At 39.4% G+C, this 17,473-nt stretch overlaps 1 protein-coding gene across 2 annotated transcripts in view; it reads left to right on the forward strand.

Annotated features, from left to right (window-relative positions):
• Window positions 1-17,473, forward strand: part of me1 (malic enzyme 1, NADP(+)-dependent, cytosolic) — an 88,411-nt gene that overhangs the window by 28,719 nt on the left and 42,219 nt on the right. The window contains exons 2-3 of one of the 2 annotated variants that reach the window (XM_032559184.1): window positions 6,323-6,456; window positions 9,450-9,599. In XM_032559184.1, the coding sequence (XP_032415075.1) occupies window positions 6,323-6,456; window positions 9,450-9,599 (284 nt within the window). Of the gene's footprint in view, window positions 1-6,322; window positions 6,457-9,449; window positions 9,600-11,173; window positions 11,284-17,473 lie in introns of those variants that run through there. The other variant, XM_032559185.1, reaches the window with a different exon arrangement.

A 17,473-nucleotide genomic window follows, 5' to 3' on the forward strand; every position in this document is an offset into this window, starting at 1 on the left:
GATAAATGAAGCAGAAGCTTCTGCTACATTTCCTAATGGAGTTTTAGATGTGACTTTTATGTCAAATATTAAGAAACGGTGTGCAACGTAGTCCAAAACATTATTAGTACAGGTTTTTTGTTTGTGCCCAAACTTACTGTAAGTAGCCTGTGAATCTATGTGTTAGATCAACAGTTCAGTCGCCCCTTTAAACAGCATATTTCTAAGATGTTGATGTTTTAGGTGTTGCTCAAGGATGCTTCATATCTTGCTTAAGCTGATTAAACAGCTAATCCAAAGAGAATGTGTCTGATTAATTCAAATATGATTATTTACTATGTACTCATTTTAATCCTGCTTAGTCAATAAAAGCATTAGATGATTTTTTTTTTCCCAGCCATCTGAAAGAAACCCAGATTGTTTAAACCAAGCTGAAATTGTGCAACCGAGCTGTGTAATTCTTCTGTAAACGTAAAAATTCCCTCCGGGTTGATCCTCACCAAACTCCACTTCAAACTGCGTTAATTCGATGCTTATAAACTTCTGGGGCTTTTCGGTGTGAGTCACTTGGGTTCTTTTGATCCGGTGACTACATTTCGTTTCTTCAACCTTTTCTAATCTGCCTGCATGTGGTGAAATCGACGCTCATTTAAATCCCAAGTCTGAATTAGCCTGGGAACAGTAAAAGTATGCCTTGCAGCAAGAAGGTCCTGGGTTCGATTCCCGCACAGAGTTTGCATGTTCTCCCTGTGCATGCGTGGGTTCTCTCCGGGTACTCTGGCTTCCTCCCACAGTCCAAAAACATGACTGTCAGGTTAATTGGTCTCTCTAAATTCTCCCTAGGGGTGAGTGTGTGTGTGCATGGTTGTGTGTCCTTTCTGTCTCTGTGTTGCCCTGCGACAGACTGGTGACCTGTCCATGGTGAACCCCGCCTCTCGCTCGAAACGTTCGCTGGAGATAGACACCAGCAATCCTACTGGCCCCACTAGGGACAAGGGTGTTAGAAAATGGATGGATGGAGAGTAAAAGTATTTGGGGGAGGAATTAAATGTAAACAGAATTGTGTGCAAATCTTTTACGTCCAGTGAGAGATTCGCCGAGGAAGTACACGTCCGCATGAATAAAGTGTATTTTTTCTCACTGAAAAAGTCCAGATTTCTCTCTCTCTTTTTTTGTGTGTGTTTTTTTTAACTCTCGTGTATATGAGCGGGTGTACTTTGTGTCATAAACCTACAAAGTCAACTTTAGGGGCGGATTTGAATATATCACCAACTAATGAAAGACCACAGAAAGCCAAGGAGAGGCTCTCCTTTTAAATGTCCAAGCTAAACTCATGTGTTGTATTTTAAGAGCCCACACTTCTTTTCTTTTTTTCCTCCTCTCTCTGTTTCTCTCTCTCTCTCTGCTCACGGTCAGCTGCTGCGGAGAGCAGGAGTGCTGGTGAACCAGCTGCTGTTCCACACACTCGGGGTCTGATGTGAACAGATGGCTCTCTGGAAAATAGGAAATGTTTTTTGATAATGGAAGAAGGTTGTAATTCTGAGTTGAGTCCGTCTATTTGAGGTCCCTTAAGTACAGGCTGCTCCCCGCCTCGTGTAACACACAGTTCTTGACGTGTGTTTCATTTTCTCAAACAACTGGTGTGTGTGTTTTTTTTCCCTTCTTCTCCTTCTTGTTCTTCCTCCTCGTCTCTTTTTTTAAGTCGGCTATAGATCTAGTCCTGTCGGCTAAATTACTAAGACTGCTTATGTGAGCTGACATTTACACCGTGTTGGTTTTTGTAATTACATACAATCATTCGGTTTAGAGTGTCCTGCAGACAGTCAAAAAAGCACATAATCCAATTATTTCAGATGTGCTGCCAAATGGAAATTGGTTGCTGTTGCGTGTTTGTGTTTGCTTTTTACTCTGAGTCATTTTGATAAAATCTAAAATCTTCAGTCTACAACTTTGACGCTTTTTGGATTTAAATCTTTTTTTTTCAGAGAAATAATACAATATTTACAGTCTGCAATCGAATTTTTCCAGTTTTTCTGAACTTATTAGGTTATTATTATTATTAATTGTATCTCTACTTCTCTTAGGTGTTGCATTTGATATCCATCTTTTTTTTTTTTTGGTAATACCTCAGAAATGTTTTAGCAGAACCAGACATGCTTAAAGTGCCAGCGGCTTTGAAAGACTGTAAACATTGCAGGTTGCAGAGTTTATAAGTGCCTGGCTTCATTCTTTTCGTGGTAGTCAGCTTCTGGTAGGTAGTGTTCCTTCAAGCTGCATTCATTGCCAATAAATCTCTTCACATTTTACTACATTATAACCACAAACTGTTCCTGCTAAAAGGGATTTGAACCCGGGACTGCCTTGCTGCGTTGGAACAACGCTACCAACCGCGCCACTCTGCATCCAACGTTATAATGTATTTGTAGAGTTGGGTAGCAACTAGTTACATTTACATAATTACATTTACATTTCGGGGGAGAAGAAAAGTACTTTTTGGAGTATTTTTTGCTTTGCTGCACTTTTTACTTTTACACGAGTAATTTTATTTTGAAGTATGGCAACTCTTACTTTAGTAAAACTTCTGTATGCTCATCCTGCTTTTAGTAATCTGCTGAATGAAGACCAAGCTAGTTCTAACCAACAATTCGCCAGACACACACACAAACGCAAACGCGCGCACACCTGCGGTTTTTGTTAAAGCTTCATACATTTTATATGGAAAGAAACTGGTTAGAGAAAAATATTCATTCATTTTGATCCTTAAGACACAAAAATTTCCACATAACTTCATATTTTGGCCCGGCTGATGATGTCATTTTTAAATATTAAATGATTGATGTTTTGATCAGTTATTCAGTACTTGAGACACCTGTTTATGAAATACTTATTTACCCTTGGGTCATTTCTTTGACAGCTATTTTTTACTTGAGTTGAATTAGTGCTACTCTTACTTGTACAATTTCCGGGTTTTCTACCCTCCTCTATTTATTTGTTTATCCATTTCTGTGAGCGATTTTATGACCTTTTTTTCAGATTTCATTACTTTCTTCTTGACCAGTCAGTATGTGAATAAAAACCTTTTCCCTCACATGAGTTGATTAGTAAGCGACAGCACAGGTGGGCTTCGTGGCCGCAGGGAGATCAGTGTCCTCTCTTTGGAATAACCTCAAAAGGTCAAAGGTGAGGCGGCCCCAAAAGTTACAATTGCGATACGGCAGGTGTGGGATTCCTTTATGATTTCCAGCTGGTTGTCAAAGGTGAGCAAGACAGAAAGCCATAAAAAGGTCAGACTGCGTTAGTATCCGTCTTCTGTATGCAGTTTGTTTAAGAACCGGTGACTCTGAGAGTGGAGATCACACCAGACTGTCGGCAAACAACGGTCTCTTTAACACACGGCTGGAGCAAAGCTCCTTCAGGGAAAAATAACCTGGCGGGTCAGAGGATTTACGAGGCGACTAGAAATCTTTTCTCTGAGCATTCCTGTTCACGGCGTACACTTTAGAGCGACGTAAGTGTTTGCTTTGTGTGTACGAAAATTTACATTTTTCCTTCACACATTTAGAGATGGCATAACCTGAGATACTAATCCTTGTGTTCCAACAAAGAATGGATCAGAATGAGCTTTTTCACTTTAAAGAAAGAAATGGCTCTCCAATCAATTTGTACCACTCTGTTACAAGCTGGAGAAATGTTAACAATGTGTGTAATGTCAACCTGTTGGGATTGTCAGGAGTCCAGTAAAACAGGCAAGTGCATGCCTCCGCTGATTGTGTTTATGTATCAGAATTCCTTATCGCCGCGGTAATCAAACACCGCATACCACGGCTTAACACACCACTTTTTATGTTCTATGTGTTTTACGTATAAAAGCTAAACCGTATGTCTCATACACATATTTTTTTCAAAAGAAAAATTGTTTTGTTTTGAGAATGGTTTTGGCTTTCCCACAGACTTCTACTGTTTTTGCTTTTTCGGTGCACGAAAGTGTCCCAGATCATTTTGCACATGTTAAAATCAGACAGAGATTGTGTCAGGTAATGTAGAATATTTTCCAAAAAGTCTTGAGGTTAATCAAAATTTGTGCTTTTTTAATCCAACTGTGACGTAGGTGGTTTTGGCCTTGAAACTTTCCCATCAATCCCACCGTTTTCCCCAGTGTGTTTGTTTTGTATCTTCAAGTCATGAATTGTTCTCTCAATCTGCGAATAATAGTTCTCACTGTATTTCGCTAGAGTCCTAAAAACTTAGAAATGCCTTTGTAACCTTTTCCAGGCTGTTCCTGAATTAGTGCATTTCTGTGATGCCTTCTGTGGTCTACTTCACGTTGTCAAACAGGTTTTACTTAAGAAATCTCTTGATCCTACAGACCTGGTTGTAGTTAAATGAAACTGAACTCTGCTTTTTTTAAGAAAAACAAAAAGGTTAACGAGGGAGTTTCCAACTCCAGCTTTTCAGTTGGACAGTGTTAAACAATTTTGGGAGGAACATTCAAACTTGAAGATGAATCATGTTTTGGTTCTTTGCAGAGTAAAAAAAACCCAACAAAATCTAACACTTTGCTTTTACTCTACTATGGTACAGATTTTTGTAAATTGAGAGCGTAGGGGAACTAAATCTCTTAGGGATAATCAGAAGCATGCCAAAGTGTAGAAAACTGTCTGCACTACACGTCAAACATTGAAGCAACACATAATTTTGATGGAACACAATACATGTGCTGAACCACTATTACACCTACGTTCCTGTAACTTGTTGAGTTAATCTGACTGGCTGTTCGTCTTACTTGCCCTGAAGTATATGCCAGAGAATAAACATCCTGTCCTGTAAGACTGTTTGGCCAGTGATTTCTCTCCCTCCCTGCAAAGTTTAACTCTTGCTTTGATAAAGCGAGGAACATTCTTTTTGTTCCTCGCTTTGTCGGGGATTTTCCCCATCTGCTTTTGAATACATAGGAGTTTTCAAACTTTAAATAAAAATAAAATAATAATAAAAAAAAGTATGTCCAGAATTAATTTTTGAACTGAAGGAAATATTTGTGGTTCTGCGTTTCTTCCTTTAAAAAGTAATCTGTGCAGCATGTTTCCAGACACTTTCAGAATTTAGTGTCGTATCGTATCATCCCCTTCTTAAAAGTAATGGTTTAAGTCTTTTCTCTTTTTTTTTTTTTGCCAAAAGTGATTTTTTGTTGTTGTCTTTTTTGTGCTGCATAAATCACAGAGGTGATGACTTTTTGTGCAAAAAAATAATAATAAAATGACTTGGGCCACTATTTTAGGAAGGTGACGATATTCATTCAGCATGGCGTAACTTCAAAACCTATAAACACGTGAAACTAACTCTGGAAAAGTAGCAGAGATACATAGCGGAAGGGGAAATTTTTGTTGACAGATCTACAGTGTATTTCTCATAAAAATCCACAAATCCATGGACGATTCTAGACGTGGGGGCGACTGGGCCTTGAAAGAGCATTTCAAGTGGCTCCTTAAAGATGCAATATGGAACTTTTATCTTAAAAAATATGTTTTTTACATATTTGTTAAAATTGTCATCATGTTGTCATATTATAATATGTGACAGATAATCTATGAAAAGATCGATCTCCTCCACGTCCTTCCTGAGCTGCTATTCTCATCTGAAGAAATTCACCGTTCCCCTACGAAACAACCAATCAGAGCCGGGGGGAGGACCTTAGAGCTGTCAATCAACCTCCTGTTGGTTTACCAACAGGAGGTTGGTAAACCAACCTCCACCAACCAAATGGTGGTTTACCTTTCCAGCAAAACCGTTTCAATGCCATCTTTGGTGGCTATGCTAAGTAGCCTTAGCTTTCAAAGCTAAGACCCGCCTCCTGGCTCTGATTGGTTGTTTGTAGTAAGCACTGGGAGAAATCAGAGGAGCTAAATTTTTTTATGTTTTTTTTTTTTTTTTTTAATCAAAGATTAACTGAGTCATACTATATTGTCACAACATAGTGACAGCTTCAACAACTATGTAAAATATTTGTTTAAGCTTTAATATATTAAATAATGAAATATTTGCTGGGTTTTTTTGTTTTGGCTTTTTTTTTTTATCCTTTCTTCTGTGCTTTCATGAAAAACCCTGAACCCACCCTGGCCCCCTCGGTAAATCTTGTCTGGAACTGCCACTGATCGAAACTTTTTGCTATGAACATTTTGCCATGAAAAAATATTGAGAAACTCCAAAGAGGTATAAATACTTTTACACCACCACTGGAACAGATGAGAGTTATTTAGTTAGTCGCTGGCCCTGTTTGGTTCCAGCCGCTGTCTGTGGGTGATCGTCACACGTCCTCTGCATCCTGTCATAATGTTTGTCCTTACAGGAAATGGCTTTCTCCCTGGAGGAACGTCTCCAGCTGGGGATCCACGGCCTGGTGCCGCCCTGCTTCGTCAGCCAGGACGTCCAGCTGCTCAGAGTCCTCAAAAACTACGACATGAAAAAGGACGACCTGGACAGGTGAGACACTTCCGCACGAAACCAGCCAGGATGTCGCGGTGCGTTCCAACAGACTTCGTATGTTATCTTGTGTATGAGTTAAATCTCATCTGATCCTCTGTTTATACAACCAGATCCTTTGTGCAGAGCCTTTCAAAACACAGAAGGCAGATTAGCTATCAGTCCTCTGAGATCATCTGTCTTCTCATACCATAAATTTTACTTCATGCTCCCTGATCTCCTTTTCCACTCTTCCTCCATTTAGTCCTCCTTCTCTGTTTTTACAAAGTCCTAGGTGATGAAATAAAAGCTTCTTGCACGCTAACTTGCATGTTTTATATCCACTAGCTGCGAGCATTACACAACCAATGTGCCAACCTTTCATTTTGGGTTCTTTTAAGCAGCTGAAGTCATCAGCAAATTTGCTTTTCCATAACCCAACCCTCAATCATCAGATGCTCATCCAAAACTGCACCATTCTACATTTTCTCAGGGAGAAAAAGTGACTTTAAAAGTGGAAAGGAGCAGGGCTGTTGTCTTTTTAAAGTGTAGAAACGACAGTCAATCAGAATCTGAAAACAGCAGTTCCCCTGCTTTCAGTGTCACTAGTTGCACTTGCCTCATGAACGTGCCCAAAACTTTGTTGATGTTCCGCTAATCTCGGTAAAATGCAATTTTGTAATTGCTGTATTTCCATTAAATAAAAAGCACAGTCAAAAACACAAATAAGTTTGTTAATGTAATAAGTCATTGAAAAGCATGTCGCGATATTGTCCTCCTTCTACTTCCTGTGATCGTCTTTGTCGTTTTCGCCAGAAGTACCATCCGGTTTTTCGATCTCATGTGATGCGGAAAAAGTGTTTCCATCGCAGTTTTGACACAGCCAAAAAAAAAAAACAACCTCATCCTAGCACATAGTTTTTTGAAGCCGGCACATTTCCATTAAGTGAAGTTATTTTTGTGATTCCAGTTTGTGCAGTTATACGGTCAATGGAAATGAAGCTACTGTCCGTTTTCAAAGCAGCTCTGCTTTGGTACCGACTGCTGGATGCCATCATTTATTTAGATGACTTTTCAAAATATGGGCTTTCAGTTTTATTTTCATAAGTTGTCTCACATTTTTATTGGATATATTTTAGGAGATTCGCACAGCAAGCTCATGGTTATGATCTTGATTGATGGCGTGACCACTCTGCTATCAGGAGAGGTGGATTCCAAACTGTAATGAAGACATATGCATGTAATTAGTGCAAAAAAAAAAGGAAATATATTCCACAGCAGCTCTAAAATGAAGCAGCTGATGTTCAAAAGCCAAAATTCATCAGCATGTTCTTATCGTACTGTTTCATAATGCAGTGGTGTGTGTCTCTTGCTCTTTCCGAGGCAGACTAGTACCCACCATGGTTTATAATTCCCCACTGTTTTTTGTTTAACAGTCCCCAGCACACAATTTAGCAGTAGCAATCTGCAGTGATGTGGTGATTCAGGCTGTATTCCATTTACTGAAAAAGTTGTAAAAGTTATAACTCTCATGTAGGAATAATATCACCACCTCCCAACTTAGGTTTTTAGATGTGCCAGAGGTACAAAACACTGGAATTAAATGGCTTAATCACCTCCTCCTTGCATAGATCAGTTCTCCACAGCCTTGCTAATGACCTAATTATTCTATTCAGGTGTGGTGCAGCAGAGGCACATCTAAAAGTTGCAGGACAGCGGCCCTTGAGGACTGGAGTTTGACACCCTGCCTTCAAGGGGGAATATTATGTAAAATCAACTTTTTTTAGCCTTACATCATGTTACAATGTTATTCCCTCATCAAAAACATACCTGGAGTGTTGCCAAGATTCTTTCATGCATGTTTGAGAAATCCTTTAATGTCTTGGGTCTACCCAAAACACTTGGGTAGACCTAGCTAAACCTTTGAGATGCAGCTCCAGCTTCAGTTTCAGCTCCTTCAGACTAGCCAGCAGCAATTAGCAAACATCTGGTAGATCAGCGCATCTGCTGAGCTCATTATACGAGCTACAGTATGTCTCAGTGTAACATCGCTAATAGATGTTGAAGAGTTAATAGAGGAGCAATGTTGTGATGATTTCCTGGAGGCGGAGTTTCAGAAATAGCAGGAGCGTTTGAAGAGACAAAGGCCCAGTTTCAAGGTGCTAAATTACAAAATCAAATTTCCTTTAAGTAATATTTGACATACAAAGAATTTTCATGACAACTAAAGGTAAGATAGTCACTTGATTGTGCTATAAAATACATAATGTTACCCCTTTAAACCTCAGTTGGTTGTTGTCCGTCCATCACAGCCTTTGGTTTCCCTCAGCAGACAGACTTTGGGTTTTTGCAAACGGCATGTTTGATCTTGTTATTCCATATAACAGAAATCTTTCATCAGTTTGCTGTTTAGTTAACAGCCATAAAGCAGATGGTAAGGAAATAAGATGCAAAAACAAGTTTTTTGTTTTCTAATGCTAATTTTATTTACCTTTTTAATTGACCTTTTTAAATATATATTGATGTAGCAGATCTCCAAAGAGCAGCTGGTGGAGCCTAAGCTAAAACAGACAAAGCCTGCATGCTGCTCCTCCTCTCAACAACAGGCACCTTGTGTTCATGGCTTTATGGAAACCTCCCTGATTAGGAACTGAGTCCTTTCTGGCAAACAGCGCTTAATTTAGGTCACACACATGCCTTCATTTCCCACTCGGTCTATAGAACAAAGAGTTTGTGTCACATGTCTGCAGGTCCACTTTCATCTTGTATGTGTTTTCAGTCATTTGGAAGTAATACAAAAACGGCATTAAAAATAATTGTTCTGCATAAATCGGAATTGAGTGCAGTTCACTCACGCAGCGTTTTTGCTGTACGGTATAGTGATTGCACCCTTATGGACGTCTGAGTATAAGAAAGAGGGGGAAAAAAAAGTTATTCGGTCTAGCAAATGTCATCACTGAGATGCAGAGAGCGTTAAGGTTTGACAGATTCTCTTCATCCTCTGACTCTTGCAGGTACGTGTTCCTGATCGGGCTCATGGACCGGAACGAGAAGCTCTTCTACCGACTCATAACATCGGATGTGGAGAGGTTCATGCCTATTATTTACACTCCCACTGTGGGCCTGGCCTGCCAGCAGTATGGCCTCATCTTTAGAAGACCAAGGTAGATCACATTCCTGGCGATAGCTTTACTCTTCAGCTTTTTGATGGTCCATTAGGATAGGTCAGGATTTACTGTCCCGGTATTTGGTTTTCTTAAAGTGTTTTGGTTCGATTTCATCTTCCTTTCCTCAGTTTGTCTTTTCTGCTCATCTGACAGGTGTTCTGTGTGCATGCAAGAAGATCTAGTAATATCAAAATGTCAATATGTTCTTTATCTGCATGAAGTTTGTCTTGCTATCCACTTGCTGTAAGCATGTGTCTTTCGAAAAACCACAAAATATCACTATGCCACCTTGTTGTATTTCTGTTTTAGGCTTTTATTTTTAAGTAAGCCAGGAAGTTGTTCATGTTTTGACTGATTTTAAATTATTTGCAAAGTAGCATTTTGGGTAGAGAAAGGAAACGGTCACCGAAGACACAAATGTAAACTGTCTTCCCATGTTTCCTCCCAATTGTCTCGAGTATTTTGAGCGAACCTTTAGAATGTTTAAGAAAATGTGAATTAGCCGTGTTTCCATCTACTGCTTTGGAGCAAGTCAACCAGGTTACTTAAAGTATAATTTTGTCAGGTGTTAGTGTTAAGTACGGCGGTCATAAACAAAGATGTAGAGTTGCAAACTAGCATGGAGCAAATACCTCCCCGCCGAGCTGGTCTTAGAATTTTTTTCAGAGTTCTGTGCCTATAGTGAAGAAATTGTTTCAAATTTTGTCATTTCCATCGACCTTTCTTAATGCGATACAAAATGCGTATTTGCCAGTCTGTCGCAGGGCAACATAGAAACAGACAGGACACACAACACCGCACACACACACCTAGGGAGAATTTAGAGAGACCAATTTACCTGACAGTCAAGTTTTTGGACTGTGGGAGGAAGCCGGAGTACCAGGAGAGAACCATCGCATGCACAGGGAGAACATGCAGACTCCATGCAGAAAGACCCCAGGCCGGGAATCGAACCCAGGACCTTCTTGCTGCGAGCCAACAGCTCCACCAACTGTGCAGCCCACTGGTTAACCATTAGCTGCATAAACCACAAAGGCTAGCATCTGCTGTGGAGCTAAAGTGCTAAACGAAGGGTTAGTTCACTGTTTCCCACTGAGTCTGAACTTGCGCGTCTGTGATTCAAACCTGAAATTCCAAAGATTGATCAGACTTCAACTGGACGATTCCTCATTGTTGGGTTTTCCCAAACAACATTGGAACTATCTTGTTTCATTCTTGTGAATCCAAACGTCTGCAGCCTACTGTCCAGTCTAACTAGGTGGTGCTTAACACCTCCCACGTTTTCATGTTTTGTAGACATTTGCTGTCAAATCCTCATCATTATTGGAGTTGCATCTCTTCCCTGATGTTATATTAAACTTTTAGTCCAGTGTATTTACCTCCATTTGGTGTGTCGTTTAAACCTGGTAACATCAGAAGCATGCCTTGCTCTCAAAAGAAAGGATGTGTTGTTACTTTCTCCCATTGTTTAGTTCCTGGGAGTGTGGCCCCACCCGGTTTTTATTAATTGCTGTACAGTACTCCTTGTTCTGTTTTGCCATTACACTTGTGTCGCTGCATGTGTAATGGCAAAAATCATTCCACTGGTCATGCCAGCCTCTTGACAAACGCAGCGCATGGAGTCCACTGGTAGGAACCGATTTATCATGCAGGAGCTGCTGCCAGCTTTTATTCCTTTGAGGTGAGAACCTGTTGTTTTTTTTTCTTGTTAGTATAACAAAGGAAAGTGGGAAAACATGACAAACCTTTACCACATGAGTTCAAACTCCCACTTGGGAGGTTAGGAAATCACCCAGTGGTAGGCCACACAAATTTGATAGCACATCATGAACACTTTGGTTAGGGAAACATGCAGTCTTTGAATGACGGCAAATGTCATTTTTGACATTGTGTAAATGTATAAACACACTGGCTAAGACATTTCTGATTGCACTTATCAATTAAAACAATAGTTTCCCCAACTTATGTTGAAACTAGACTCTCTGGCTCTGTGTTGAGTTGTTTTGTTGAATCAGTATTTGATTTAAGAAAGCAATGTTCAATGAAATGTGACTGCGTTCATTCATTTGGAAGTGAGAGCAGGGTTCCTTGCTTTGACAAAGGACATGTAGATTTCTGTATCTCCTCCAGATTTACCTGAGTTGTGTCTGTTTCTCTGATTAATCCCCTTTACTGCTACATCTGTTAGCTCAGATTTCTTGGTAGGTTAGCAGTTGTGCCATACACTTTCCATTTTCAGATGGAGGTAGAGCCAGATTAGTATAGAATATTTATTGTTATTATGACAATGAAACAAAAACATTTGAGTGCAATTCTCCTGATAGAAACAATATCTCGCTTAAAAAAATAAACTATAAATAACTACTTACATCGCACTTATCCCTTGACATCAAGTTAAATAAAAACTGAACAAAACGGAACTTTTGTTCAACATAAGTCCAAAAGATGTCATGAGAGCACAAAAGATGCTAAAGGACCTCAAAGTAAAGAGTGTGTTTGGGTTCCTGTGAGCAAAGTTGCAGTTTGGAAATTAATGGAGAACAGAGGGAACAATATCCGAGTGAAATCAAGGGACCCCTGGTCTCAATTGGAAAAAGTACATTCTTGGTCAGAGTTATGAAATTTTCTTCTCCCACACCTTCACTCACACACACACGTGTCAAAACCATTTTTAAAAAATTGTGTTTGCCTATCTGGTCCACGTCTTTCCCTGACAGCAACTCCTCCAAAACCCCCGGCAGCAGCAACCAGCTGATAGCCACGCCCCCCACTGCCCCTGCCAGTGGTGTATTCAGGGCTACAATGTGTTTTACTCGGATCTGCTCCCTGCTGTTAACCAGATTCATGAGGTGTTGAGTGTTTTTACTCTAATTAGCCTCAAAGGAGAAAGACCACCCCATTGTGTTTTGAACCCTCTCGGTCTCGCTTACGGCACACTTACTGCTGTTTTAAACGATTAAAAGGATGAATATTCTGGGAATACAGTCCAGCTAACCTTTTAAAGATATTCTTGGAATCCAGAAGCCTATTCACTAAAACCAAAGATCTTGACAGTCCTTTGAAACACGGCATGCCTTAGGAATATATCAAGGTTCCAAATAGTCACAGATGTTTGAGGATTTTCCCCCAACTGGCCATCCGCTCTGCAGTGGTGCTGCTTTGTTTGGTGATGATTTCATTCATGCTATTCTTGTGCTTATGATTAGTTGTGGAATGACGGGTTTTCCTAATGAAGCCCAAATAGCTTTATTAGAAATTCCTTGGCAAACCAAATTCTCCCATGCGCACAGCGCTGTTACCCAACATCTCTCCGTTTCTCCATCCACGCAGAACTTACTGGAAACTATTTCCATCCTGCTTTCCCTCTTCTCACACTCAGCTGGCTGGAATAGTCAGCTTTTACACTCCGCCTCAGTGGTTGTGCATGTGAGCAGGTACTTCTGCCAGATCCCACAGCTTCTATAGGTAGTGTTTTTTTGTTTTTCTTTCTTTTTTCAATTTGGGCAGGGGTCTGCTAACCAGAATCCAGCTGGTATATTTCTGACAAGCCCCAACAAATTTCAGTCAAGCCATTTCTCTTCCGTGGCATTATGTAAAATTTATGTTTTTTAAGCTTTACATCATGTTATAATATCATTCCCTCATCAAAAATATACCTAGAGTGTTGCTTTGATTCATTCATGCATGTTCAAGAAATCCTTGAATCTCCCATGGCAACCATTCGGGGTGCCTAAACGTTCGTTCTCGCAAAATGCCATTTATTTTCTCCAAGCGGGGCTTCTTCCTCACAGAGCAGACCTCGCCTGTGCCTGCTCCTCCTCTACTCGGCTCCTCTAGACTAGCAGCAGCAGCAATTAACAAACACCTGATGGAACTGCACCTCATCATGCAAACTACCTTTCACTCCAACTCAACTAAGAATGGTTGTAAACAGTATAATGGAAGAATTATGATGTCCTGTAGGAGAAAGTGCAGGAGCTTCTTAAAAAGACAGAGGCCATTTCAAGGGGTCAAAATTCTTGTAAGATATTACAAGAATATTAAAAGAATGTTATATACAAAAATATATATAACATTTTTGTAACTGAAGGTAACATAGTTACTTAATTTTGCTATAAAATGACACAAAAGACGTATATCCAGTGATGCAACACAAAATAATTAATTTAAAAAATCTAGTAATATGATATAGCAATAAACAAACTGACAATTATTGTATTATTTTCACAAAATCTCACAACAAAAGATGCAACACAAGTGCTTGGAGGAATGTGTGGGGAAATCAAATTCATATGCTTGATGTGAGTAAAATATTCCAGTTTTCTGGACAATTGTATCCATTTAAAATAAAATGAAGTTGAATTAAATTTATTCCGAGTTGTTTTGTTAAACCTAAACAAATATCAGAACACACATAGTTCGTTTCGCTGTTCTCATACACTACCAGTTTTTATTTATTGATCCCAGTTTCGTTAAAGCAACTACCACTCAAACCGTTTCTGCCTCTGTTCAGAGTCGGCATCTTTGGATGTAGGTTACCGATGGCAATCGCTTTCATTTTACAAGCTCGCCGAGTCACCTGCCGCTCTGAGCAGCAGACTTAACAAACAGTTCGTGTTTGGAAAAGGATGCACGCCGTGGCCCACTCTCTGAAAATTTACAACTTTTTATTTATGTTTTTTTAATCTATACATATCTCCTTGAAACAAAATAAGCACAAAATGACCTCCTTTCAGAAAAATACTAGTAAACTGGAGAAAAGCAAAGCAGGCTCAGGAAAAGAACAATATCAAGGATGACTCAGGTGAAAAATATCTCTGTTTCCTTTCTAACCCTGATGGATCGTAGATTATTCCATGGGTGGGAGTTACGCTCCTCCTTATTGGGAAAGCACTGCTGTCGACTTGAATCAATCAAATCTTCTCCCAGCATGCCTCACTGTCCACCGACTGCCATTATCTGCAAGTGTCTGAGCAGTTGTCTTATAAATATCCTTGATAAAAGCACATCTGCGTGGAAACTTCTCCAATATTATCTTAAAACGGAAGAATCAGCAACATTTATTCTTACTCGATCTATTAAAACTCATTAATAATTCCAATCTCATAACAATATCCTGAACCTGTATTTTTGACAATATGGCTGCAGTTAACCAAATACTGTTAAAATAAGCAAATGGTGATTAAAACCAGGAACTGTGTTGAAAGTTTGTTGAAAAATTGCAAAGTTCTTGTTTTCAGTGAATTATTTCACTCACTCTGTGTGACGTTGCCTTTGCACCTTCTCTAAAAATAGTTAACAATTGGTCACAGGTGGAAGGCTTGAACCCTGCACTCATCATTTTATGTTATAGTACTCAGAGAAGCATATCAGGCAACCTATTCAGATCAGAGCATGCACAGTTTATTCATGATATGAACATGTTTAATAAAGGTGGAAATAGATTTGCAACAAAATTAGACAATGTTGTTTGTAGTCTACGAAAAACATATTTTCTTGTATTTTTTTTTGTTGGATTTTTACGAGTGTTACGGCCAGACTAAGAAAATTTGTCTTTAAATTATGAGAATAAAATTATAATATTTTGAGAATAAGGTCATATTATTAGCAGAATAACATTGCACAAAGTCCTGCTGCTGATCATTTTATACTGGTGTGTTAAAAGATTGAGCATTTCCTTATTTGTTTACAAAAAAACACAATAACAGGAAAGCAGCTCAGTTTCTATTTGACTTTTTACTCACAGGACTTTTTACTCCGTAGATATCCTCTTAATGGATTACAGAAGTCACCATATGTTCAACTAAGTGTGTGTGTGGGCGTGCGTGTGCATGTGTGCCTCTCCGGACCACCATGGTAGCAGATTAGCCCTCTAATCACAGCCTCTCAGGTATAAAGACTTTCTGTGTGGAAGCAGCGGTCCTTCCTTGTCCTGCCTGACTTTACCAGTTAATCTGCTGAACTGAGACCAAACACTCTGACAACCGGCCGTGCGCAGGAGGCCAAAGGTCAAGCGCCATTAAGAGTCAAAACATGGCCGACTCTCTGATCTTCAGATGCGTCGGAGGGAGGAACGTAGCGTTGGGATATCACGGGAAGTTTAGACATTCTAATTTTTGTTAATTTGTTTGCCCTTTAACCAGCATGGTTTTTAGAAGAAAAAGTTTATTTATTTATTTTTTTTATCACAGTTGAAGTCTGTTCTCGTCGTAAATATAGCTTCTGTATTTTGTTTGATAGCTGGAAGTTTTAACCGGTGATAAATGATGATGTTTTTGTTGTCGAAAAATAATCCCGGGTTCAGGATGAAAGCTCTTCTGCTTGCTTGAGTCATTTGCGAGGTTGCGTTTCCATGACGCTGCTTCACGTAGACCGTCTAAATAAACCAATAATGCTCTTTTCAGAGAAAGACTGCCTGTTTGAGAGCTTTTGAAGGAAGTGACACAAATCTGGCTGATGGAGAATTATGGACGTGAGTATCCCAGGGGTGGATTCCCTCTCTGAGATTGAAAAGTTGGCTGACTTCTCCAGCTGTCTGTCAGGATCTGGAAAAATAAAAACCAGCCAGGCACTCAGATACTCAGAGGGCGAGGACAAGTGCTATCTTTTTCTTTTTCCAAGTTTGTAGAGAGACAGGGAAGGGAAACTTAGCTTTCTGCAGTGGGAAAAATTACTGACAATCAAGTAACGTGCATATAGAAACACCGTGTTTGGTGAAAACACCGCTGCAACAGCACAACTCTATGAAGAAAATAGAGCAGAAATTCCTCTACAATGACATAAAAGGCTGAATAAGTCATGCCAAAACGGGTATCTGGAGCTGTTTTCAAGTGAACAATGTATTGGTGTTCCCTGGTGTGTCTCTCATTTCCGGTGTGAATTTAAATCACGTTAACACTTAACTCAGTAAGTGTTGACGGGGATTTCATGATCAAATCTAAGACCCAGACCAGACTTGGTCAGATATCTGGGAAAATGATACGTTTTTATGCATTTTGGCCCTTCATCCACGCACAAAAAAAACTGCTTTATACCACAAAACAGAATTGTTTATAAAAACTCCAACCAAAGTCTGCGATAAAAATTGCACCAACATATCCACATACTTGCTTTGACATAATTCCCGAGCCGTGTTTCGTAACTTTATTATAACACGCTATTAAAAAGTAGTTAAACCTATACATCGGTCCACACAAATGAACCTCCTGTTTCCACGTTTAATTCCTAACAGGAAGTCGTGGTTGTTGTGAAGCAATCCGATTGGCTGACATCGGTTTTAGCTTTGCTCTACACTGCCCCCCTACGCGGGTTCATGTGACTAAAAACTTTTCTGAAGCAGTTCTGTGTCTACCGCATTTGTTAAAAAGGTGTGGCTGAGATATTTATTTTTATGAGACCCAGCTATATGTGCACAAGGCCTAGATATCTCCGTAAATGGAGTTTAATGGGACCAACATCAGAATTGGCAAAACAAAATAAAACAAAATTTAGCTTTTAAATCATACTAACAAACGAGTATCAGAGACTAATTTGTGTCATTATGGGATCTGAGCTAAAACCCTTCTGGTTGTAACTAAAATAAACTGATTCACTTTGTTTGTAACGACCAGAGAGCCTTGACAAACAAAGTGAATTAGACAAAGTGTTGTTGTTTGTCATGGTTAAAGAGCAGTGACAAACAACAGCAGAAATATCCCCAGACAGACATAAAAACAGAAGAAGTCTATAATTTATTATCTAGCTAATGAGAGGAACAAAAGTCTTCATTTTGGGTGAGCTAGCAGAAACCAGGGTTACAACCTCAAAGCAAAGATTTTGTCGCAACTTCAGATAGTTATTTATTGATTAAATTAATAAAAAAGCCATGAGAT

This window comes from Xiphophorus hellerii, chromosome 3 (genome assembly GCF_003331165.1).
Source record: "Xiphophorus hellerii strain 12219 chromosome 3, Xiphophorus_hellerii-4.1, whole genome shotgun sequence".
Classification (NCBI taxonomy): Eukaryota; Metazoa; Chordata; class Actinopteri; order Cyprinodontiformes; family Poeciliidae; genus Xiphophorus; species Xiphophorus hellerii.